The 24,790-nt window shown below is 43.2% G+C and overlaps 1 protein-coding gene across 13 annotated transcripts; it reads left to right on the forward strand.

Annotated features, from left to right (window-relative positions):
- The first annotated feature begins 12,848 nt into the window (after positions 1-12,848).
- Positions 12,849-24,706, forward strand: M6PR (mannose-6-phosphate receptor, cation dependent). 13 transcript variants are annotated; one of them, XM_021092378.2, is made up of 8 exons: positions 12,849-12,882; positions 17,233-17,326; positions 18,401-18,580; positions 19,323-19,489; positions 20,816-20,925; positions 21,226-21,356; positions 22,654-22,780; positions 23,229-24,706. In XM_021092378.2, the coding sequence occupies exons 3-8, from the start codon at positions 18,402-18,404 to the stop codon at positions 23,349-23,351; spliced, it is 837 nt and encodes a 278-aa protein (XP_020948037.2). In that variant the 5' UTR covers positions 12,849-12,882; positions 17,233-17,326; position 18,401; the 3' UTR covers positions 23,352-24,706. The 13 variants fall into 13 exon arrangements, 7 of the variants coding, with proteins under 7 accessions (XP_020948037.2, XP_020948038.2, XP_084812948.1 ...); XR_014803867.1 differs by lacking the exon at positions 12,849-12,882 and adding an exon at positions 13,113-13,277 and having other exon boundaries at positions 20,816-21,089; XM_084956822.1 differs by lacking the exons at positions 12,849-12,882; positions 17,233-17,326 and adding exons at positions 13,113-16,024; positions 17,411-17,642 and having other exon boundaries at positions 18,043-18,580.
- Positions 24,707-24,790: the final 84 nt, after the last annotated feature.

Below are 24,790 nucleotides of genomic sequence, written 5' to 3' on the forward strand. Positions count from 1 at the left end.
GTGGAAGTTCCCAGGCCAGGGATCAAAGACACACCACAGCAGTAACCAAAGCTACAGCAGTGACAATATGAGATCCTTAACCACTAGGCCACCAGGGAACTCCAACATTCATAATTTTTTAATTTAATACTTTTAATAAAAGAATGGAATTAACAGCAAATTGAAGAGCACAGGAGAAAAAGTTAATGAATGTGAAGATATATTGCTAGGAACTATAGAATATGAAGAATAAAGAAAAAGTGAATAGAGCTTCAGTGACCTGTAGGACAATATCAAGTAGTATAACATCAGTGCTATGTTTACGAAGTTCTAGAAATACAAGAGAAATATAATAGAGCAGCAAAAGAATTTGAAGAGTTAATGGTCAAATAATTCCCAAATTTAGTGTAAAATTTAGAGCTGAGAAAATAGTCCCTAATTAGGATAAATATAAGGAACATCACATCTAAGAACACCATGACAAAAGTGCTAAAAACCAAAAATAAAGAGAAAATACTGAAAGCAGCCAGAGGAAAACAACACATTAACGGAGGGGAACAATGACATGAATGACAGCTGAATTCTCATCAGAAACCAAAAAGGAGGAGTTCCCGGCGTGGCGCAGTGGTCAACGAATCTGACTAGGAACCATGAGGTTGCAGGTTCGGTCCCTGGCCTTGCTCAGTGGGTTAAGGATCCAGCGTTGCCGTGAGCTGTGGTGTAGGTTGCAGACTCGGCTCGGATCCCGAGTTGCTGTGGCTCTGGCATAGGCCGGTGGCTACAGCTCCGATTCAACCCCTAGCCTGGGAACCTCCATATGCCGAGGGAGCGGCCCAAGAAATGGCAAGAAGACCCAAAAAAAAAAAAAAGAAACCAAAAAGGAGAAAGACAATGGAATGCCATTTTTACAATGGTTAAAGAATAACCTCACGGTACAGCCACTACAGAAAACATTATGGAGATTCCCCCCAAAATTAAAAATACAACTACCATGTGATCCTGTAATCCCACTTCTGGACATGTATCCAAAGGAAATAAAGTCACAATCTCAAAGAAATATCTGTTCATTCCTGTTTCTTGCAGTATTATTTCCATAGCCAAGACATGGAAATAACCAAAGTGTCCACTGATTAATGAATGGATAAAGAAAATGCAAGACACAGGGAACTATATTCAATATCCTATGATAAACCATGATGGAAAAGGATATGAAAGAGAATATATATATATATGTATAACTGAATCGTTTTGCTGTACAGCAGAAATGAACACATTGTAAATTAACTACACTTCAATAAAAATTTTAAAAAAGAAAATGTGAGACAGATTACATATAAATGTGTGTCTACATGAATAACATATACATATATATAGTTAATCATACACACACACATCATATATATAAAATCCAGCCATAATAGAGAAGAAAATCCCGACATTTGTGACAACATGGATAGACCTTGAACTCATAAAAACATGGCTGCCAGGGGCTGGGGGGTAGAGGCAAAGGAGTGAGGCCAGTCAAAAGGTACAAATTTCCAGTTATAAAATAAATAAGTTCTAGGAAGTTCCCGTCGTGGAGCAGTGGTTAACGAATCCGACTAGGAACCATGAGGTAGCGGGTTCGGTCCCTGCCCTTGCTCAGTGGGTTAACGATCCCGCATTGCCGTGGGCTGTGGTGTAGGTTGCAGACGTGGCTAGGATCCCATTGCTGTGGCTCTGGCGTAGGCCAGGGGCTACAGCTCTGATTCGACCCCTAGCCTGGGAACCTCCTTATGCCGCGGGAGCGGCCCAAAGAAATAACAAAAAGACAAAAATAAAAATAAAAATAAATAATAATAAATAAATAAATAAGTTCTAGAGCTGTATTGTGCAGCATAATGGCTATACCTAAAAATACTGTGTTGTATATGTGAAATTTGCTGAGAGTAAATCCTAAATGTTATTACTACAAAAAAAAAGGTAATTTATATGCCCTGATGGATGTGGTAACTAATCTTACTCTGGTAATCACTTCACAATGTATTTGATTGTATCAAATCATCAGGTTGTATACCTTAAATTTATACAATGTTATATGCCAATTATAGCTCAAGGAAGCTGGAGTAGGGGTGGGGGGGAGAATAAGACTACCAGAATAATTCAGAATTCTATATTTAGTACAAACATCCAGCAAAAAATGAAGAGAAAAAAAAAAAGCACTTTTGTAGCAAAAAAAACCAATTTGTCCTGAGCAGTCCAGCACTACTAAAAATAAATGCTAAAGAAAATTTTTCATGCTGAAAATAGATGCCACAAAATGAAAATTTAAATCTGTAAGATTGAAGACATGCAGAAATAGTAAATACTTAGATACATATAAAAGACTATATTTTTATTTTCTCCCCTTAATTTATTTAAAAGAAACAAAAAAGGAAAATAGGTAAGACAGATTGTTAAGCAAATACCAAAATGACAAACCTAGAGCCAACCATATCAATAATTGATAACAAGTGGACTAAACATATCAAATAAATGTCAGAGATTGTAGCACTAGATGAAAAAGCAAGAATCAGCTATATGTTGCATATCACATACACTTTAAATAAAATGACACAAAGAGGTTTAAGGACTCTATGGAAAAAGATAAACCATGTAGCAGTAGACAAAAGAAAGCTAGAGTGATATATTAGTTTCTCGTTGTTGTAATAAGTTACCACAAATACAGTGGCTTAAAATGATGTGTATTTATTCTTTCACATTTCTGTGGGTCAGAAATGTAAAATGAACCCATTTCCTTGATTTTTCCTGCTTCTAGTGGCCGCCTGGATTCCTTAGACTGTAGCCCCTTTCTCCATCTTCAAAGTGCATCACCCCAATCTCTGTTTCTATTGTCTCATCTCTTTTCTCTGAATTTGACTCTACTACCTCCCTCTTATAAGTATGGCTGTGATTACACTGGACCCATCTGAATAATCCAACATAAATCTCCACTGCAAGATTCTTTGCTGTTGTTTGTTTGTTTGTCTTACTTTTTAGAGCCATACCTGTGACATATGGATGTTCCCAGGCTAGGGGTCTAATCAGAGCTACAGCTGTCAGCCACAACCACAGCCACAGTCACAGCAATGCAGGATCCGAGCCACATCTGCAACCTACACCACAGCTCATGACAACACCAGATCCTTAACCCACTGAGTGAGGCCAGGGATCAAATCTGCAACCTCGTGGTTCCTAGTCAGATTTGTTTCCACTGCGCCAAGATGGGAACTCCCAAGATTCTTAATTTAATATCTACAGAGGGTTTTTTTTTTTTTTTGCCATACAGGGTAACTAACATATTCACAAATTCTAAGGACTAGGATATGGACATCTTTGGGGGGTGTATTATTCAGCCTACCACAAGTGGTTATATTATAAGACAAAATTGATGAGTATAAAGAAAGTACATTTCCAAAAAAAAAAGAAGTACATTTCATAATTATATGAATCACAGCATCAAGCATACACAGCAACAATAAACAAGCATGACCTAATAATAGAACTTCAAAATATATGAAGCAAAAAACTGACTGAATTGAAGTGAGAAATAAAAAAATCCATAATCATAGTCAGAGATTTAAACACCCATTCTCAACAATTGATAAAAAATTTAGACAAGTGGAGTTCCTGTTGTGAAGCAGTGAATTAAGAATCTGACTGCAGTGGCTCAGGTCACTGTGAGGGCACAGATTCAATCCCTGACTAAGTAGTAGCTGTGGTTCAGATTTAATCCCTGGGGCCTGAGGAACTTCCATATGCTGTGAGTGTGGCTACAAAATTTTTTTAAAAATCAGTTAAGAATATAAAAGATCTGGAGTTCCCTTTGCGGCTCAGCAGAAATAAACCCAACTAGTATCCAGGAGGATGAGGGTTCAATCCCTGGCCTTGCTCAGTAGGTTAAGGATCCAGCATTGCTGTGACTTGTGGTATAGGTGCAGGTGTTGCTATAGGCTGTGACACGGCTTGGATTCCAAGTTGCTGTGGCTGCGGAGTAGGCTGGCAGATGTAGCTCCGATTTGACCCCTAGCCTAGGAATTTCCACATACACCTGCAGACCTGAAAAGCAAAAAAAAAAAAAAAAAAAAAAGAAGATCTAAACAATGCTATCAACCACCTTGACCTAACTGAAGTTTACCCAACAAAATGACATCAAACAATTACACAATATGCATGACTTTTTTTTTTTTTTTTTTTTTTTTTTTTTTGTCTTTTTGCCATTTCTTGGGCCGCTCCTGCGGCATACGGAGGTTCCCAGGTTAGGGGTCCAATTGGAGCTATAGCCACCGGCCTATGCCAGAGCCACAGCAACTTGGGGTCCGAGCTGTGTCTGCAACCTACACCGCAGCTCAGGCCACGCCGGATCCTTAACCCACTGAGCAAGGCCAGGGATCAAACCTGCAACTTCATGGTTCCTAGTCGGATTCGTTAACCACTGAGCCACGACAGGAACTCCAACAATATGCGTGACTTTCAAGTGTAAATGGAACATTCAAGTAAGTTATATTTTGGATAATAATATATTTTAATAAATTTCAATATATTAAAATTTTACAGATATGTTCTATGATCATAGTGGGATCAATAACAAAAAAGTCTAGAAAATTCCTAGATATTTAGAAGTTAAAACATTGATTTTTTTAAAGGTATTATTGTACATAATACAATTCTAGATTGACAGGGTTCTCCACTCCTACAAAAGCCCTTCAAAAGTGTCTACTTTCGTCTGGCTTGCATAGTTTTGATGTAGGCCACTCTTTTTTTTTTTTTTTTTTCCCCCTCTGGCTGCTTTTAAAATGATCCCTTTATCACTGCTTTTAGCCAATATGTTCTCTGTCTTCTTTCTGAATCTTCCATTATAAATATGTTAGACTGCTTGATAATGTACCATAAGTAACTGAAGCTCTGGTTTTCTTGGTTTTGGGAGGTGGTAGAGGGAGGGTCTTTTTTCTCCATGCATTTACTTTGGATATTTTCTAATGATATGTCTCCAAGTTAACTAAACTTTTCTTCTGCAGTTTCTAATCTACTGCAGATTCCATCAATATATTTTCATTGCACTATTTCAGATGCTGTATTTCTCATTTGTAGAAGTGTAGTGAGGGTTATTTTTAAAATATCTTGCCTTTTTCTCTTCATCATGTTTAGTTTCCCTCTATCTACTGAACATATGAAAGTGTATTTGAAACAGCTATTTTAACATCTTTTTGGCAAATTCTCTCCTGTCATTTCTGGTTCAGTTTTGAATGACTGATTTTTCTCCCTGTTAGGGGTTATATTTGCCTCCTTGGAATGCCTGGTAATCTTTTGCTGGATGCCAGATATTGTGAATTTTATGTTGTTGGTGCCCGATTGTGTTGAGTTCTTTTAAAAATTGTTGGCTTTTGTCAGTGGACACAGTTCAGTTACTTGGTACAAGTAACTGATTCTTCTGAGGCTTGCTATTTGACAAGATTAGTAAGCAGGGGCAACTCTGGACTCCCCTATTTCCCTTCTCTCAGGAATTACCAGAGTTCCCATCGTGGCTCAGTGGTTAACGAATATGACTAGGAACCACGAGGTTGCGGGTTCGATCCCTGGCCTCACTCAGTGGGTCAAGGATCCGGCATTCCCGTGAGCTGTGATGTAAGTCACAGACGCAGCTCAGATCCCATGTTGCTGTGGCTCTGGCGTAGGCCGGCAGCTGTAACTCTGATTAGACCCCTAGCCTGGGAACCTCCATACTCCGAGGGAGTGGCCCTATAAAAGGCAAAAAAAAAAAGGAATTACCATCCAGTGCTGCCTGTTATCCAGTATCTGAAAACCACCGTTTCATATATTTTCCAGTCTTCCAATTGTTTAAGATAAAAGAAACAATTCAGTTCTAGTTACACCAATATGGCCAGAAGTTCAAAAGAAAGAAGCAACTGCCAAAATAAGTAAATTTAGCAAGGTTATAGGATACAGGTCAAAATATAAAAATCAATTGTATTTCTATATACTACCAGCAAACATTTGTAAAATAAAATTTTCACAATAATTTCATTTAGAAAAGCATCAAAAAACATAAGTACTTAGAAACAAATGTAACAAATGACATATAAGACCTATATACCGAAAACTATAAAACATTCCTAAAAGAAATTAGATAGGACATAAATAAACAGTTGCATCATCTTCTGTGGATTGTAAAATTCAACATTGTTAAAATGTCAATTTTCCTCAGATTTTCCTATAGACTCACATTTTCCCAATTATAATTTCAGCAAGATTTTTTAAAATACAAATTGACAGGTTGATCCTAAATATATATACAGAAATGCAAGAAGAGCCAAAACAATCTTGGAAAAATCAAGGACAATTCACACTACCTTATTTCATTTTTTTTTTTTTTTTTTTTGTCTTTTGTCTTTTTTGTTGTTGTTTTGTTGTTGTTGTTGCTATTTCTTGGGCCGCTCCCGCGGCATATGGAGGTTCCCAGGCTAGGGGTTGAATTGGAGCTGTAGCCACCGGCCTACACCAGAGCCACAGCAACGCGGGATCCGAGCCGCGTCTGCAACCTACACCACAGCTCACGGCAACGCCAGATCGTTAACCCACTGAGCAAGGGCAGGGACCGAACCCGCAACCTCATGGTTCCTAGTCGGATTCATTAACCACTGCGCCACGACGGGAACTCCCACACTACCTTATTTCAAGACTTATAAAACTAGAACAATCAAGACAGTGTGCTGGAGTTCCCATCATAGCTCATCGGAAACAAACCTGCCTAGTGTCCATGAGGACACAGGTTCTAACCCTGGCATTGCTCCATGGGTTAAGGATCTGGCATTGCTGTGGCTGGGGTGTAGGTTGGTGGCTACAGCTCCAATTCGACCCCTAGCCTGGGAACCTCCATATGCCGCAGGTGCAGCCACAAAAAGACAAAAAAAGCAAAAAAAAAAAAAAAAAAAAAAAAAAGACAGTGTGCCCATGGCATAATAATTAATGAAGACATCAATGGAACACAATTAAGTCCAGAAAACAGTACCACATTTATACAGTCAACTGATTTTTTTTTTTTTTTTTTTTGTCTTTTGTCTTTTGTCTTTTGTTGTTGTTGTTGTTGCTATTTCTTGGCCGCTCCCGCGGCATATGGAGGTTCCCAGGCTAGGGGTCAAATCGGAGCCGTAGCCACCGGCCTACGCCAGAGCCACAGCAACGCGGGATCCGAGCCGCGTCTGCAACCTACACCACAGCTCACGGCAACGCCGGATCGTTAACCCACTGAGCAAGGGCAGGGACCGAACCCGCAACCTCATGGTTCCTAGTCGGATTCGTCAACCACTGCGCCACGACGGGAACTCCTCAACTGATTTTTAAAAAAGCTCCAAAGCAAGTTAAGGGAGAAAGAAAAGTCAACAAATGTTACTGGAAGACCAATATATCCATGTTAAAAAAAAAAAAAAAAAAAACTGACCTTGACCACATGAAAAAATTAATTCAAAGGTGATTACAGACATAAAAGCTAAAACTATAAAGCTTCTTAAAAGAAAACATAGATACAACCTATTCACCCATCAAAAAGAACAGAAAAACAAGTCACAAAATATCCGTACAATGTATTACTATCCAGCGAAAAAATAATAACATACCAACCCTGCTTCAGATATGTGCAACACAGAAACTTATGGACTTTACACTGAGTGAAAGAAACCAAACATGGTACATAACTCAGCTTTCTATGAAATTCTAGAATAGACAAAATTAATCTATGGTGAAAATTTCAGAGCAATAGTTGCCTCTAGGACTAGGAGAAATGACTGGAAAAAGGGTATGAGGAAATTTTCTTGGGTGATGAAAATCTGCGAAATGATTTGAGGGTGGTTATGGTTATGACACATTTGTCAAGACTCACTGCACTGTATACTTAAGAGTTATGAATTTCATGATTTATATTTTACCCCACAACAAAAAAATAAAAGTTTAAACGAACATTGACTTCTAATTAGTAGGCTTGCTTTGCCAGCTGTAAAACTACTTCCTGTAATTTCTCAGGTGTGAAAAAAACATATAATGTATTGAATATGGTGGGAGCTGACTCCCCACCATATTCCCCACCATTTTTTTTTTTTTTTTTTTTTTGGCTTTTTAGGGCCGGACTCGCAGCATATGGAGGTTCCCAGGCTAGGGGTCTAATTGGAGCTACAGCTGCCAGCCTACACCAGAACCACAGCAACGCAGGATCCGAGCCGAGTCTGTGACCTACACCACAGCTCTCGGCAACACCAGATCTTTAACCCACTGAGAGGGGCCAGGGATCGAACCCACAACCTCATGGTTCCTAGTCAGATTCTTTTCTCCTGTGCCACAGTGGGAACTCATGATTCCCCACTCTTGAAGAGGTATATAGATTTCCTAACTATCTGCTGAGAGGGACCAAGTAATGACACACAAGTAGTAATAAACACACCCGGTAGTCATATCTTGGTTTCCCAATACTTTTCTCCACTAAAAGGAACCAGGCCTTCTTTGAGATATAACTGATTCTAGGATAAGAAAAGTATGATACAGGAGTTCCCATTGTGGCACAGCAGAAACAAATCTGACTAGGAACCACGAGGTTGCAGGTTCGATCCCTGGCCTTGCTCAGTGGGCTGAGGATCTGGTGTCGCCATGAGCTGTGGTGTAGGTCCCAGATGCGTCCCGGATCCTGCATTGCTGTGGCTGTGGTATAGGTCGCAGCTGTAACTCCAATTCGACCCCTGACCTGGGAACCTCCATATGCCCCAGGTGCGGCCCTAAAAAGCAAAAAAGAAGAAGAAGAAAAGTATGATCCACATGGAACATCTACGTGCCCAAAAGTAAAGAACTTCTCAAAAAATGATAGGAACAAGTCAAAAGGACAAAGAAGCCACCATGAATAGGTTCCCACTGCCAGTTCAACAGTGACCCATATCCTCCAGCAATCTTTTTGTCACCTCCTCAGTGACTGCATGTTCCTGTGACAGGAACCACACCCTTTCTTCAGAGGTCTGACCTTTTCCCCTGTGGTTGGAAAGGCAGCACTTCCTTTAAGTTTCTAAGCTGCTTCCTTGTTAACTGATCTTCAGCCCTTGAGGTAGTAGCTGCATTGTGTAGGTCCTACTTCTGTACAACTTGTATATATATTGGAGTGCTCTCTTATCCCTTTTAGTAATTGATTTTTTTTTCTTACTAAAAAACAATTCTTTATACTAAATTTTTCCTTAAAATCGCTCACGCGGTATCTTGTAATTAGATCCTGACTGATACAAGGACACATCATTCTCTCTCAGCCCTATCAAGAAATGCAGGAGTTCCTGTCGTGGCGCAGTGGTTAACAAATCCGACTAGGAACCATGAGGTTGCGGGTTCGGTCCCTGCCCTTGCTCAGTGGGTTAACGATCCAGCGTTGCCGTGAGCTGTGGTGTAGGTTGCAGATGCAGCTCGGATCCCGTGTTGCTGTGGCTCTGGCGTAGGCCGGTGGCTACAGCTCTGATTTGACCCCTGGTCTGGGAACCTCCATATGCCGCAGGAGCGGCCCAAGAAATAGCAAAAAAAGCCAAAAAAAAAAAAAAAGAAAGAAAGAAAGAAATGCATACCTAAATGTACTCATGAGGCAACACCAGATAAACCCAAAACAAGAGACAATCTCCAAAATGAGAGACTTGTACTTTTCGAAATTTCAAAATCAAAAAGATAAAGAAAAATGACCAACAGCAGTGTGTGACTCTGGCTTAGGTTATGTGGTTGGGAAAGGGAAGTAATTATAAAGAATATTTATTGAGGAGTTCCCGTCGTGGCTCAGTGGTTAACGAATCCGACTAGGAACCATGAGGTTGCAGGTTCAATCCCTGGCCTTGGTCAGTGGGTTAAGGATCCGGCGTTGCCGTGAGCTGTAGTGTAGGTTGCAGATGCAGCTCGGATCCTGCGCTGCTGTGGCTCTGGTGTAGGCCGGGGGCTACAGCTCTGATTCGACCCCTAGCCTGGGAACCTCCCCATGCCCCGGGTGTGGCCCTAAAAAGCAAAAAAAAAAAAAAAAAAAAAAAAGAAAGAAAAGAAAGAATTCTGCTTCGAGATGGCAAATTGAATATATGCATAACAGGACTGAGAAATTACCAACAAAGTTCAAAAGATTCCTGAACAGATCAGAAAAGGTGAGTAAATAGGATGTATTTGACAGCGAAACAAGAGCAAAACCTGTAACACAAAACTCATGCAGAACAAAGCTGTTGAGAGGTGTTTTGTTTTGTTTTGTCTTTTCGGGCCACACCACTTGCTGCAAATGGAGGTTCCCAGGCTAGGGGTCAAATCAGAGCTGTAACCCGCTGGCCTCTGCCACCACCACAGCAATGCCAGATCTGAGCCACTCACAGTAACCTCAGATCCTTAACCCACTGAGCCAGGCCAGCGATCAAATCTGCATCCTCATGGACACTAGTCAGATTTGTTTCTGATGAGCCACGGTGGGAACTCCAAGCTGCTGAGAGTTTTAAAAGGCATTCCCAACAAAGCTCCCACCTCAGCATCGCCAAAGAGCAGGTCTGGGGCAATCGTCAAAGCAATGAATTGATTGAAGCAGGGATTCAGAATACCTAGCTCTTCAAAGCATCCTCCCCTTTTCTGCAGATACTAAGCAGGCATCTTCAACATCTGTTTACTTTCTAAACGAAGTAAACAATTTGTGTGTAGGGGAAGGGTGTGGATGTGGGTAGAGTGTGAGCAGCATCCTTGTTAATGCTGAGGCTAGAGGCAGAGCAGAGAAACCAAAAATGACAACTCCTTTCAACTTCTGCCCCCAATAAGAATCTTGGAGATCAGTTCTGACACCCTGAGCTCCCAGAACTGGCACTGAAGGCTGAGAAGCAGGGAGTGACCCATGTGATTCGCAACTGGATGGAAAGGGAAGATCTCGATCACTTCCAGACCCACGGAAAACGTTTTTCCACCTGCTCAGTTGCATTTCTGGACCTTTCCCCACCTCCAATATGCACACCTCTCCCCCTCTAGCCCAAGGCACTCTAGGCAATGACCCAGAGGAACACTTCTGAAACGTGAAAAGTAGAATTCACCAACAAATAAACATCAGTTTTACAACGAAAGCTCATTGTTAAAGGGATTTTGGTCGTTTTTCCCTGCTGTATCCCCAAAGCCTGTAACAGTGTAAGTGCTCAGTAAATATTTGTTGAATGAATTGATAAAGACAAGTGAACAGAAATTACTTAAATGCCTAATGCTAACGGCAATGCAAACTCCTAAATATTATGCAACTATTAAAAAGTTTATTTGTAAATTTAATGATGTGGAGAATTATTTGGTAATAAACAATTTAGAGGAAGGAATAACATCCAGAGGAAATACACAATATCGTGGTGGGTTTACAGATTTTTATTTTGCAGTTCTCAGTGCTTTCCGATTATAAATTACTTTCATTATTAGAAAGAAACTCACCTTTCCATTTTCTTACTTATTTTTTTTCTCAAGAACACATCCAACCCCAACCCAGATACAGCGCCTAGCCTAAACAGAATGTAGCAGTGAATGAACAGATGCAGGATTCTATACAGTCAGTATAATCTGGTGCTGGAGTGTATGACTCTGCAATCTGTATACCCACATAACTAACTTATCCCTAAATTATGGTGCCTGAATACCGACTCAGAACTTAACAGCTGTGGCGCCTGGGGTGGAGGTTGGGAGTGGGTGGGAGAGTGTGATAGACTGAGAGTTTGGGGTTAGTAGATGCAAACTATCACATTTACGATGGATAAACAACAAAGTATTACTGTATAGCACAGGGAACCATATCCAGTTTCCTGAGATAGACCATCATGGAAAAGAATATTTTTAAAGGACACATATAACTGAGTCCTTGTGCTGTACAGCAGAAACTGGCACATCGAAATCAATTATACCTTAATAAAAAGAAAGTTTTTTAAAAAAAAAAATAGCTGTGGAGCCCAGTGTAAACCACTTAGCCCCTACCAGCTTTAATTTAGTCATCTGTAAAATGGTGATAAGATACTTCTTCAACAAGGTCAGTATACAGATTAAATGAACTGATACTCGTTTGTAGCACTTAACAACAGTGCCAGGCACCATAGGGCTAAGCAAGTGTTAGCTTCTATTATTATCCGATTCAAAACACTGTAGGACGACTCAAAACCCAGCCCCCATGGGCGAAGACAGGAGGAGGTACCCGCAAATGCAACGGTGGAATCAAAGTAGAAGGAAAGGAGGCTAAAGCCAGGTACAGCACCCAGCGGGCACTTGAAGGAAGGATCCCAGCTGGAGGCAGTGCATCCAGGAGTCCACGGAGCAGCAGCATCTGAACCGAGTTCTAAGAACGAGAAGGACTTTCAACACGCGGCTAGGATGCCAGACGGGAAGGACATCACGAAGGATCTTGACAAAGGCGCAAAGACCGAAACTGAGCTGCTTGGACGAATAGAATTGGTTGCGAAGTGTTTCTCACGAAAAATGCCAGGAGGCCGGAGGGTGACAACTATAACAGTGACCATTACACCTCAAGGTTCTAAACCGGAGACGGGACGCAGAGAACAAACGTAACGTTAAGAAAGCCCGGATGACCATGATTCAGGCACTCTCCACAGGTGTTGGAGACAGCGCGACTCCGGCCGGCACACGGCGAACCAGCGTCCCCTTCCGGCGGCCTGCGTTCTGGGGCAACAGCAGGCGGAGGAAACACCGCGTCAGAACTACAATTCCCACCGGAGCTTGGGCGACGAGGCCCGCCCCACATTTCCGCTTCCGCCGCCGCCCTCACGTGCCCTGTCCGGTCTGACCTACCCTGGAGCGAGCCGGGCACGTGACCCCGCGTGACCCCCGCGTGGCCCCGCGAGACGGGGGCCGGAGCCGAGAGTCCGAGAGGCGGGATTCGGACCGGTTAGTAGAAAGGAGATCCGAAAAGGTGGAACTGAATTTGTACATCTCGACAAGGATCGGAATTAATACGGCGAGGGAGGCGCCTAAGGCCCACGACCCTGGCCAATCAGCGTCCGGGATGAGCTGAGAGGCCGGGAAGGGGAAAGGGGCCAAATGGTACTGCGGTCACATGCCGCGGGGTCTAGTGGGAGGAGCGGTTGCCCAGCGGCCGCTCGGCGCTTCCTGTTTCCGGTTCCCGGAGTGGAGCTCAGCGAGGCGCCCTGGGGGACGCTGGCTCTGCCACGAGCTCTGGGATCGGGGTCTGCAGCCGGCCCCTTGCTGGCTCTGTCTCCCAGGCGCAGGCAGATATTCGGCCGGGGATACTGAGCTTTGGCTACTCGCTTTGCCCGTGACACGTGAGTATAAGGGGCGTGGAGGTGGAGGAGGGGGCTGGAGAACGCTCAACCCTCGTGGCTGTGACAGGAGCCGGGATCGCTAAGTCTCCCTTGGAGGGGGTTCTAGCCCCACAGTCCGGCTAAGGGGTCCGAGGGCAGAAAGGTGGAGGCTGAGGTTGAGGAGTCACAGAGACCCGAAGGGAGTGAAGGAGAAAGGACTTCCAAGACGGGGGAGGGAATTTACGTGTTTGGAAGGCAGGGAAAGGAAGGTCACTAAGTCCGGAAGCGGTTCAAGATGCGTTCAGATACCTGTAGAAGGATTTTAGTCTGCATCGTGGAGGGAGGTAAAGTGGCATCATTTGTAGAGGACATGGCCCTAAGCAGTTGGAAAATCAGGAGACTAGACGGGACGAAAATGTCTGAAACCCTGGCAGAAGTTTGAGGGGGATGAGTATATAATGTAAAGAGTAGCTGGTAGAGGATTTGTGTTCCTCTGTCAGGAGGTTCCGCCCTTGAGCTATAGGTCTACTTCCCTAAGGCTTTTCGGCTTTGGGTAGTTGACTAATTAGGGTTGCCTTTCTAGAAGTGTGGGCTGCTGGAGACAAGAGATAAGGCCTGCCACATCAGAAGTGGGCCACAGAAGAGAAAGTAGAAATTCTATTCGAAAACGGAAACTGTTCATGGCTAGTCTTAAGGAGTGAGAGAAGGGATGGGTGGTACAGAGGCCCAGTGATATAAAGTGCCTCCCAGTTCCTCGCTTAGTCATTAGTCATCCCATTGAAGAATTTCTTAAGCTTTAACCAAATGATCTATCGTTATAGAATAGGAAAACTGGAGGGGATTTTTCAGAATCTTTAAGTCCTGCCACTTGTTTCCAAAGTATCCATTACAAACTCTTGGACCTTGGGGACCTCCTTGTAGTAGGTTAAAAAGGGACTACCCAGCCCTTGGATTTCATACTTTGCCTAATCCATTTTTGCTTTCCTGTATTTATCAGAAAATTTCCAGCCAATGTCTTTATGCTATGAGTCATTCAAGTTGCCTCAGTAACTTCATACATGTTTAATACTTGTATAACCTAAGGCAAGTAACATAAGCTCTGTAAGAATCAGTTTCCTCATCTGTAAGATGGGAGAAATTAAACCTGCTTTTCTGGGTTGTGAAGATTAACAAACACTAGATAAAGCACTTAGAGTGTGTGCCAGTGAATCAAAGAGATGCAGCTCAAACATAGCCAGACCTTAAGCAGGAAAGAGAGAAGAAATACTGACTGCTGGGATGTTTAGCCCTTCGTCTTTTCCCAGTTTCGTGAGAGTCTTTGTTCTAATTTGGGAAAAGGAATCATCGCTGTTAACAGGTAAGGAATTAACTTTGAAGCCAAAGCACACACCCTTCTGTGTGAGCATCCTTCCAGAAAACGGGCTCTGGAAAGAAGAATCTTGAAAGCCCAGAATGTGGAAATTTCAAATTGAGTCCTGAGAGAATATAAGGAAAATGGCATGCATAATCTAATAAAAAAGAGTCTCTTACTTCACCTTAGTCAGCTGGTCAGGTTGTGTGTTGAGCAGTGAGTTAATTTAGGGAAGGTAGGAGTTGAGGTCTGGGTCCTTTATTTCACCTCTTATTCAGTGAACCGTGTGAGGGGTCACTTCCCCTTCTTTTTTGGTCAAAAAGAAAGCAAAGCTTTTCTGCCTGCTCTGATCCCCCAGAAAATTACTGTGAAAGGAGATGTACACATAATGGTTAAGTGCAGACCTTGAGCTCAGAACTAGACGATCTGGTTCACTCTGCTAGCTGTGTCTCGTTTTCTCATCTGTAAAATAAGAATGATAATTGTCTATTACAGAGGGTTGTTGTAAGGTTTTAATTAGTTTGTGTTAAATGTCTCGAACTGTGCCTAGCAGAAGGCAAGCACTCTATTGTTTCCTTTGATGTTTTAAATGTGTTTATGGGAGCCTCAGACTGTGGGTGGCTATAATTAGTCTATGGAGACACCTTATTAATGTTACTACAGTGAATTGATGTTTGGAGAACAGCAAGTCAGGGGGATGACTTCCCCAGGATTGGTTGCCCTTGTGGAATGTGTCAAACGGAAGATGAAATGTAAGTTCATTTAGGAGAGTGGAGAAAATTTATTCAGGTACTTATTAATACCCATTAAATTCTGCCTGTTTTAAGTTTCGTATTCTAAAAATGCAGTGGAGTCCGTGTTCCAGCAAGAAAAAAGAATTAGAGGACTTTTTCCAAAAGTCTAGACTTGTAATATGAAAGCATTTTATTATAAGTGAGAAAACTTTGGAAGAATTAAATCTTTGTATCAGGGGAATTGGTGCTACTGTCATGAAATTAACAAGTAGCAAAGGACTGAAGGATCATTAATGGATACCAACATGAATTCTTTTGCAAGGATAAATCAGTATATCCTGGGTGCAGAGATGGGATTAGAGAATAGAAAATGAGTTTGGGAAACAGAACCACAGTTTCCATTCATAGAGCAGTACAGGCAGCTGATAAATTGAATTTGCTAAATTGTAAAGTAAGTTGATTCCCAAGAGCTTTTGGGCAGTTGGAAGGTAGAAAGACAACTAAACTTAATGGAAATCTAGAAACTTGAGATTTTTTGGCTTGTAGAGCCTGAGATGGGTTTTGGAATACTTCCTCAAACCACTTATTTTGACTGAGTGAATTTCGTTCTTCCTATCTTTTTTTTTTTTTTTCTTTTCTTTTTTTCTTTTTAGGGTGGCACCTGCAGCATATGAAAGTTCCCAGCTAGGGTCAGATCAGAGCTGCAGCTGCTGGCCCACTCCATAGCCACCACAATGCCAGATCCTTAACCTGCTGAACCAGGCTGGGGATCAAACCCAAGTCCTCACGGACACTGTGTCAGATTCTTAACCCACTGAGCCACAACAGGAACTCTGGTTCTTCCTGTCAGTTAAATGATTGAATAATTACAAGAGATAGATGTCAAGTTTTAGGTGTTGTGGCTGTGTTTGTCCCCATCTTTCTTATGGTGAATATGAACGCAGACTGTTAAATAAGGATTTAGGGGGAGTTCCCATCATGGCTCAGTGATTAAGGAATCCGACTAGGAGCCATGAGTTTGCGGGTTCGATACCCTAGCCTTGCTCAGTGGGTTAAGGATCTGGCGTTGCTGTGGGCTGTGGTGTAGGTCGCAGACGCGACTTAGATCCCGCGTTGCTGTGGCTGTGGCGTAGGCCTGGGACTACAGCTCTGATTAGACTCCTAGCCTGGGAACTCCCGTATGCTACAGGTGCAGCCCTGGAAAAGACAAAAAGACCCCCAAAAAAAAGGATCTAGGGCCCAAAGTATTCATGTCTCTTTCTCTACTTTTACATCATTCTTTGGGGGTGGGAGAACAGCAGTAAACCAGGCCACAGCAGTGACAACATCTGGTACTTAACCCCTAGACCACCAGGGAACTCCTCCATCTTAATAAAACTTCCAACTAGCCCTTATCAAGTGTTAATTGTAATTTGAGTATTATCTTAGGGAAGGCCGCTGGTTTAAGCATAATTTATGAACTAATATTAAACTTAAATAATGAGACGTGTCAGACTAATTTCTTACCAAATGGTAAAGAGGCAAGGATGTCTCCACCAGGTTGTCGTAATTAAGGAATTCTTTTTCTTTCCTTTCCCTCTGCTCAGCCCCATAGTTTGTTCTGAAGGACTTACCTATGAATTAGACTGGAAGTGATATATATCTGTGTAAAACATACACAGACACAAGTTTGCTGACACAGGTGCTCTTGGCACAGAAATATTAAAAGCTACTTGTTGCATATGCCAGAGAATCTTGTACTTTTTGCATAATCAAATTACTGTTCATTGGTGACACCTAAGTACTCTCTAGGTCATTGATTGGTTCTTCTGACAGTTTCTAAGACCAAAACTGTGTCTTTCTCCCAATGGAGCTTAGAGGTAGATATTCTCATTTTATGCACACCTTGCAGAAATCTCAAAAACAATCCGTGGATACCAGCTCTTCACCAAGGCCAATGCTGTCTTCTTTGAACGCACATGAAAGGGGCACAGGAAGGACAGGAGGTGAGCAATGGCGTCAAGCAAGAGAAGCATCTAGGAAGAGGCTTTCTTTTTAGGGCCATGCCTGCAGCATATGGAAGTTCCCAGGCTAGGGGTCAAATCAGAGTTACAGCTGCCAGCCTATACCACAGCTCACAGCAACGCCAGATCCTTAACCTGCTGATGGAGACCAAGAAACTGAGCAAAGCCAGGGATCTAACCCCACATCCTCATGGATACGGATATTATTTAGGCTCATCACTGCTAAGCCACAAGAGGAACTTACTTTTTTTTTTTTTTAGGGCTGCACCTGCAGTACATGGAGGTTCCCAGGCTAGGGGTCTAATCGGAGCTGTAGCTGCCAGCCTACACCACAGCTACAGCCATGCCAGATCTGAGCCGTGTGTCTCTGACTTATACCACACCTCATGGCAATGCCAGATCCTTAACCCACTCAGTGAGGCCAGGGATTGAACCTGCATCCTGATGGATACTAGTCAGATTCATTTCAGCTGAGCCACGACAGGAACTCTCAAAGAGGCTTGTAAAATAAGTTTTAAGGAGTTCCTGTCATGGCTCAGTGGTTAACGAATCCAACTAGGAACCATGAGGTTGCAGGTTCAATCCATGGCCTTGCTCAGTGGGTTAAGGATCCGGCATTGCCGTGAGCTGTGGTGTAGGTCGCAGACGCGGCTCGGATCCCGCGTTGCTGTGGCTCTGGCATAGGCCGGCGGCTACAGCTCCGATGAGACCTCTATCCTGTAGCCTGGGAACCTCCATATGCCACAGGAGTGGCCCTAGAAATGGCAAAAAAAATAATAATAAGTTTTCAAACAATGACGAGAAACCCAGAGACTTATAAATCCAGTTCTGAATATTTTAAAAATGGGAAAGAAAGAACTTGAAATAGAGATAAGAAAATAGAGCCCAACTTCATAATAATGAAGACAGCTGGCTAGTGTGAAATAATAGGTGGTGGGTGACAGATCACAAGGTTAAAAAACAACAACAACAAAAAAACACGCCGTTCATTCATTACACATTCATATGCTTTATTTCTTCCTCTCTCCCTCCCCTCCCCCCGCCCCCTCCCCAAAGGATGGTCCCCGTCAACAGCTCCTGGAGGACTGGTCTGCCCCTGCTGCTGCTCCTGGCCGTGGCAGTGAGAGGGTCCTGGCAGGCAGAAGAAAAAACATGCGACCTGGTGGGAGAAAAGGGTAAAGAGTCCGAGAAAGAGTTGGCTCTACTGAAGAGGCTGAAACCACTGTTTAACAAAAGGTAAATGAGAAGAATCCTAAAGGGCTTATGAAAGAGTCTTTTCCTCTTCTTACTGGTTTTATTTTAGTATTACTACCAAATGTGGACGGGACACGTGTATCGTAACCTCTGAGAGACCTTCTAAATCTGCGCTTGAACAGCATCGGTCTTATTTGGCCGTGGTAGCTTGCTTTCCTTGGTGGTGTGAGCACAGGCTCAGCGCAGAGTTGAGAAGCAGCAGCGCGCTGGACCTTGGGCAGAAGAGTAGCTGTTTCTAAGGCTGGATCCGAGAGACCAGCTTGTGGGAATTCAAAAGGATTATGTGAGAGCTCGATACGGTTCGGCTTTAGGAAGTATCAGATGAACATATTTAGGCCCATGTCCCTCATCTTAAGGGTCAGGAGAGTTCAGGTATACAGATCTGAGGATAATCTTTCCGGATGTAGGGCATACCTCATGAACACAAACCCTTATTCATGGGGAAGTAGTAGGTAGTGCTTTAGAATAGTCTAGAGCAATTGTTCTAGAAATCTGTAGAATATTAGCTGCCTCGGGGGCTGTGTTTTAATCAGTCATCATCAGCAATTAGGGTGGTCTGTCTGGGTCACGATGCAGCAGATGTGCGTGTCACTGTGACATTTAGCTGTGACATCAGATAAAGAAACTGAATGCACCCTTTTTGTTGTTGTTTAACAAAGGAGGCTGCCCTTCCTAAAGCCTGTGGCCCTAACCCTCCTCTTCCTCCTCTCCTCACTTTTCACAGCTTTGAGAGCACCGTGGGCCAGGGCTCAGACACGTATATGTACATGTTCCGGGTGTGCCGAGAAGCTGGCAACCACAGCTCTGGGGCAGGCCTGGTGCAGATCAACAAAAGTAATGGGAAGGAGACAGTAGTGGGGAGACTCAACGAGACTCACGTCTTCAATGGAAGTAAGATTCTCCCTATTGATTAATTGATCCCAAGTCAATCCCTCTGATAATCCTGTATGTCTCAGCCCTTCGCAGTCTCTCGGGTGTATCATATGGTTATGCATGGTTCAGCACACTTGAGATGCCTATAAACCACAGGGCACTTAGTGCCACGGCTCCTCCACAGCCAAGGCTCAGGACAGTAGGTGATTGCTTTAAAGTGAGATCAGGCTTTTTTTTGCAAACCAGTCAGTCTACAAAAAATTTCCCCACCGACTTGAACTGCGATGATAATATTTCTCAAGTCATAAAACCATATTTCTGGAAAGGAATGTGAGCAACTGTGGTTTATTTTCCTCCCTTAAGCAGATAAATAATTGAATTCATATTGTCACTCCCATAAATAACATAATAAAAACAGCAACATCCAGAGTGTGGGGCTAGCAGTCAGAAGACTGGATATTTGACCCAGCTGATATTTACTTGCCCTGTGACTTTGAAAAATTGTTTCACCTTTTTTATTTTCTCACATGCAAAACTGGAAGCAGAATCTTTGCCTTACTCACCTCACGTGATCATTGATCAAATGATGTTTCCCAAAAGAAATTTGAACATGGTAAATACTAAAGAAGGAGAGATGCCCTGAAGTCTTAAAAAATCATCCACTTTGAATTTATCTGTGGCTAATTTATTTATTTATTTATTTATTTATTTATTTATTTTTGTCTTTTGAGGGCCACACCCTTGGCAAATGGAGGTTCCCAGGCTAGGCGTCTAATCCGAGCTGCAACTGCCAGCCACAGCCACGCAGGATCCGAATCGCATCTGCGACCCACACCACAGCTCACGGCAACGCCAGATCCTTAACTCACTGAGCGAAGTCAGGGATCGAACCTGCAACCTCATGGTTCCTAGTCAGATTTCGTTTCTGCTGTGCCACGACGGGAACTCCACTGTGGCTGATTTAAAATCTTGGTTTTCCTTTGCCACTCAGTGATAATATGGAAACTCTTCTTTTGATGTGTGGTATTCAGCAAACGGATGTCAGGTGATGGTAAAGGTATGGATCCTAATTGTATTTGCACTATTGATTGCCTGCCTTTAGTGTGGAAAACCAAGATTGATGCTTGTATGAGTATCTAATTCTTAGTTGTCTTAACAAGGGAACCCACAGCATCGTAAAGAAGCAGGTTTTCGCTGCTCTTTCTAGTACACAGAGCGCATCCTGATGAGGGTTGTTTTCATTAAAACCAATGTCATCGAACTCCGTTCCGTGCGCCCACAGTGCCCAGGTCTGCCTCTGCCTTTCCCCCAGCCCAAAGCTCCATTTTCCTTGTCCCGCCTCAGGTAATTGGATCATGCTCATCTATAAAGGGGGTGATGAATATGACAATCACTGTGGCAAGGAGCAGCGCCGGGCAGTGGTGATGATCTCCTGCAACCGACACACCCTAGCGGTGAGGCTCCCCCGGGCCTAGAGAGGCGAGGCGAGGCGAGGCGAGGACTGCCCTGAGGTGGGAGAGGCTGTCCTGAGGGAACAAGATCATTGGGATGAATGAGAAACCTACAAGTTCAGTTTTTCCCTGAGTCGTAGACACCCGTCTTCCATCATACGTGGAAAGTAGGTTTTTGAACCAGGAGAAAGCAAATGTTGGGGGGGCGGGGGTGTCTGTTCTTTTTTTTTTTTTTTTTCCAGACAGGTGGCGAAAGAAAACACTTTACCACATCAGTGTTGTGTTCTCTCCTCTCATCGTCAGGACAATTTCAACCCTGTGTCTGAGGAGCGAGGCAAAGTCCAAGACTGTTTCTACCTCTTTGAGATGGACAGCAGCCTGGCATGTTCCCCGGAGATCTCCCACCTCAGCGTGGGTTCTATCTTACTTGTTACGTGAGTACTTTTTCCTTTATCCTCTTTTTTTTTTAACTCAACAGTTACTTGGAGGTATGTTGGTATACATAGTGTGTGTGTGTGTGTGTGTGTGTGTGTGTTATACTGTAACTAAAGGGGAAAGAGCTTTGTAAAAACCGTCTTTAGGAGTTCCCGTCGTGGTGCAGTGGTTAACGAATCCGACTAGGAACCATGAGGTTGCGGGTTCGGTCCCTGGCCTTGCTCAGTGGGTTAAGGATCCGGCGTTGCCGTGAGCTGTGGTGTAGGTTGCAGACGCGGCGCGGATCCCGCATTGCTGTGGCTCTGGCGTAGGCCGGTGGCTACAGCTCCGAGTCAACCCCTAGCCTGGGAACCTCCATATGCCACGGGAGCGGCCCAAGAAACAGCAAAAATACAAAAAAAAAACAAACAAACAAACAAAAAAAACCGTCTTTAAACTCTGCAAGTCTTAAAAAATGAAACTGAATGTTTCGTCCCCAGTAAATATTTGCATTTGGAGGTGTTTTTTTTCCCTCCTTCTGGAGGGCTGGACAGTTGTTAAAACTATCCTGTTGGATTGTTAGAACTTAGGGGCAGGGGCAGTGCCCGTGGCACATGTAAGCTCTCAGGCCAGGGGTCAAACACATGTCACAACATCAACCCAAGCTGATGCAGTGACAGTGGTGGATCCCTAATCCACTACACTACAAGAGAATTCCAAGGTTATTAGAATTTTTATTTATTTATTTATTTATTTATTTATTTTGGCCACCTTGAGGCATGTGGAGTTCCCGGGCCAGGGATCAGTTCTGAACTGCAGTTTCAACCTGTGCCACAGCTGCAACAATGCTGGCTCCTTTAACCCACTCTGCCAGGCAGGGATCAAACTTGGCATCCTGGACAGAGATAATAGGGCCAGTGACAGCAGAGGTGGTTGCACTGTCTCTTAGTATCAGAAAATACAAATAGGAGTTCTTCCAATCCCGTTGCACCACAGCGGGAACGCCAATTATTAGAACTTTTGGAGAAACAGAGTTGTATATCTAATGGTGATTATTCTCGGCCCTAAATCAGAGTCACGCACTATGTCTTATTTTTTTTCCTGAGCCTTTAACTCTTCTCAGACTGACAGGACCCTCATTGGTTCTCTAAGGAAGCTACTAGCCCTCTTTTCATTCAGCATGACTATCCCTCTTTTCCCTTCCTTTTTATAGAACATAGCTTAGGATACAGCTAGCAATGAAATGTAGATTTTCTAGAGTATCTGAGTTTCACTGTCTCTTGGTTTCTGAGTGTGGACGTCTTTCTCCCTCAATAGGTTTGCATCACTGGTCGCTGTCTATATCATCGGGGGGTTCCTGTACCAGCGACTGGTGGTGGGAGCCAAAGGAATAGAGCAGTTTCCCCACTTAGCCTTCTGGCAGGATCTTGGCAACCTGGTCGCAGTAAGTAACAGTGCAGCTGACTGAGCCCGTGGCCTGTGTGCAAGTTTGAATGACTAGCCATCCTAGTTTGCCTGAGACACAGGACTTTGTCCAGCAAACCAAGACAGTTGCCCTGGTACGAAGTAGTAAGTAGCATAGCATCTTAGTGTCCAGCCTTGCTAAGACTTGGCTAGAGGAGCAGTATCGTGGCTTAGGTTTAGGAATCTAGTACAGCTATTAAGGGGCCTAGATGGCGAGAGTGTGATGCCTAATTAGAAGTTTTTCGGTTGTTTCACGAAATTCAATTCAGGGTGATACTTGGAGCTTTGGCGAAGGGGCGGGGGGTCTCTTTATTATCTCTGGAGAAAACTAGTTCTTACCAGTCTTAGACTTGGTAAAATATACTTTGCTCACTTGAAAGTTGCTTATTCCAAATTATCTTTTCCTCCCTTTGCATTATTCCCTACAGGATGGTTGTGACTTTGTGTGCCGATCTAAACCCCGAAATGTGCCTGCTGCATACCGTGGTGTGGGGGATGACCAGCTGGGGGAGGAGTCAGAAGAAAGGGATGACCATTTATTACCGATGTGATTGCACTTTAAACGTCCAGCTTCTTCAGCCCCCAAACCAAAGCATCCTCAGCCAGATTTCTTAAGCAGTCTCCACTCCAGTCTCTCATCTTACCCTTAATATTGCTCTTGCTTTCCAGTTTGCTTTTGGTTTGCAGCCACTCACTCGTCAGTAGTAGAAATGCCTTTCCTTTGTTCCCTATTTTGTTTTCCCTCAAGGTACCCTTACAGGACAAAGATAATAGGGCCAGTGACAGAGGCGGTTGCACTGTCTCTTAGTATCAGAAAGTACAAACAGGAGTTCTTCCAAGCAAAAGGGTGTGGCAGGCTCCCTGACCCTTTCTTTTTTAAACACATTTTCACAAGTTTTTGAGACACTGGATTTCTTTAATTAAAAAAAAAAAAAAAGCAAACATTATTTATACAAGGTTGGTTGCTTTCATGCTGTTACTCTGTACCCTACAGTAGTCTCCATGAGAATCTGGATGTAATTTCTTGCTGCTTGGAATTACTTTGCAGTGATTGCTTGGTTGCTGTCCAAGTACTGCCATTTGGTCTGAGCCTGGAGATAACATAGACCTAATTCTCCCACCTCTGGGATCAGGATGGGGAAGTGTGAAATTTCCCAATTAGAGGATTACAAGGTACCATCCGTCACTTGCTGGCATAGGAGTGACTATAGCTGGAACTGGCCCTAAATTGTAGTCTTAAGAGATTGGTCCATTTGGAGCCAAAATGCCTAATCCAGAAGTCCAGTCCGTTGGAAAGGGAAATTGAAATTGACCTCCTGTGCTACCAGAGGTCCAGAAAAGGGAAGTCTGTTTACCTTGCAGTGGGATCTCCTTAATGGCTTTCTTTTCCCACTTGCAGTAAAAGCTGGCAAAGCTTTTCTCACTCCTAAGATGTTTCCCTTTACCAGTATTTCTAAACATGTTGCACTTTCTTTCACAGGCATGCCATTTTGACTTCCAACCCCCCAAAATCTTCTGGAAAGGGAATGGAAGCAGAAGTGGGACATCTAGGGCTCTGCCATCTTCTGCTCTGGGTGCAGGATGCCACCGCACCTGTCCCTCCTTTCAGCTCAGGGAAGTGTCTTCTTGCCCACAGTTTCTGTGGGGGGAGGTTCTTAATCCTCTGATGCTTCCACCTTTCTCTTTAGGCCATGTACCCAGAAACCTGGCCTGATCTTTCTGGAACGGTTGGCCTGGGCCACTGGAGAGTACTGTGGCTCCACTGGACACAAGAGGATAGAATCAATAGGCAGGGGCCTTTTTTAGCCTTTAGAGAAGAACATGAAATTATTTCATCTTTGGACTTTTAAATAATATTGGAATTTTTTTTTCTTTCTAAACAGGGAAAATAATGTTATGAAAGCTTTTTTTTTTTGTTGTTATTATTTGTTTGCATCCCTCCCCATACCCTGGTGTTTTAAAAATGCAGGAAAAAAATACACTTTTTTGT

This window comes from Sus scrofa, chromosome 5 (assembly GCF_054392235.1).
Source record: "Sus scrofa isolate SSC_HxYL_T2T_F1_AM1 chromosome 5, Sscrofa_HxYL_maternal_Yorkshire_Landrace_v2.0, whole genome shotgun sequence".
In the NCBI taxonomy this organism is placed as follows: domain Eukaryota; kingdom Metazoa; phylum Chordata; class Mammalia; order Artiodactyla; family Suidae; genus Sus; species Sus scrofa.

Bases quoted from the DNA above. Each gene is read 5' to 3' on its own strand.
- M6PR (XM_021092378.2), top strand. From the start codon at position 18,402: ATGGTCCCCGTCAACAGCTCCTGGAGGACTGGTCTGCCCCTGCTGCTG. The intron at 18,581-19,322 runs GTAAATGAGAAG...CACTTTTCACAG, and splicing joins AAACCACTGTTTAACAAAAG to CTTTGAGAGCACCGTGGGCC. The intron at 21,357-22,653 runs GTGAGTACTTTT...CTCCCTCAATAG, and splicing joins GGTTCTATCTTACTTGTTAC to GTTTGCATCACTGGTCGCTG.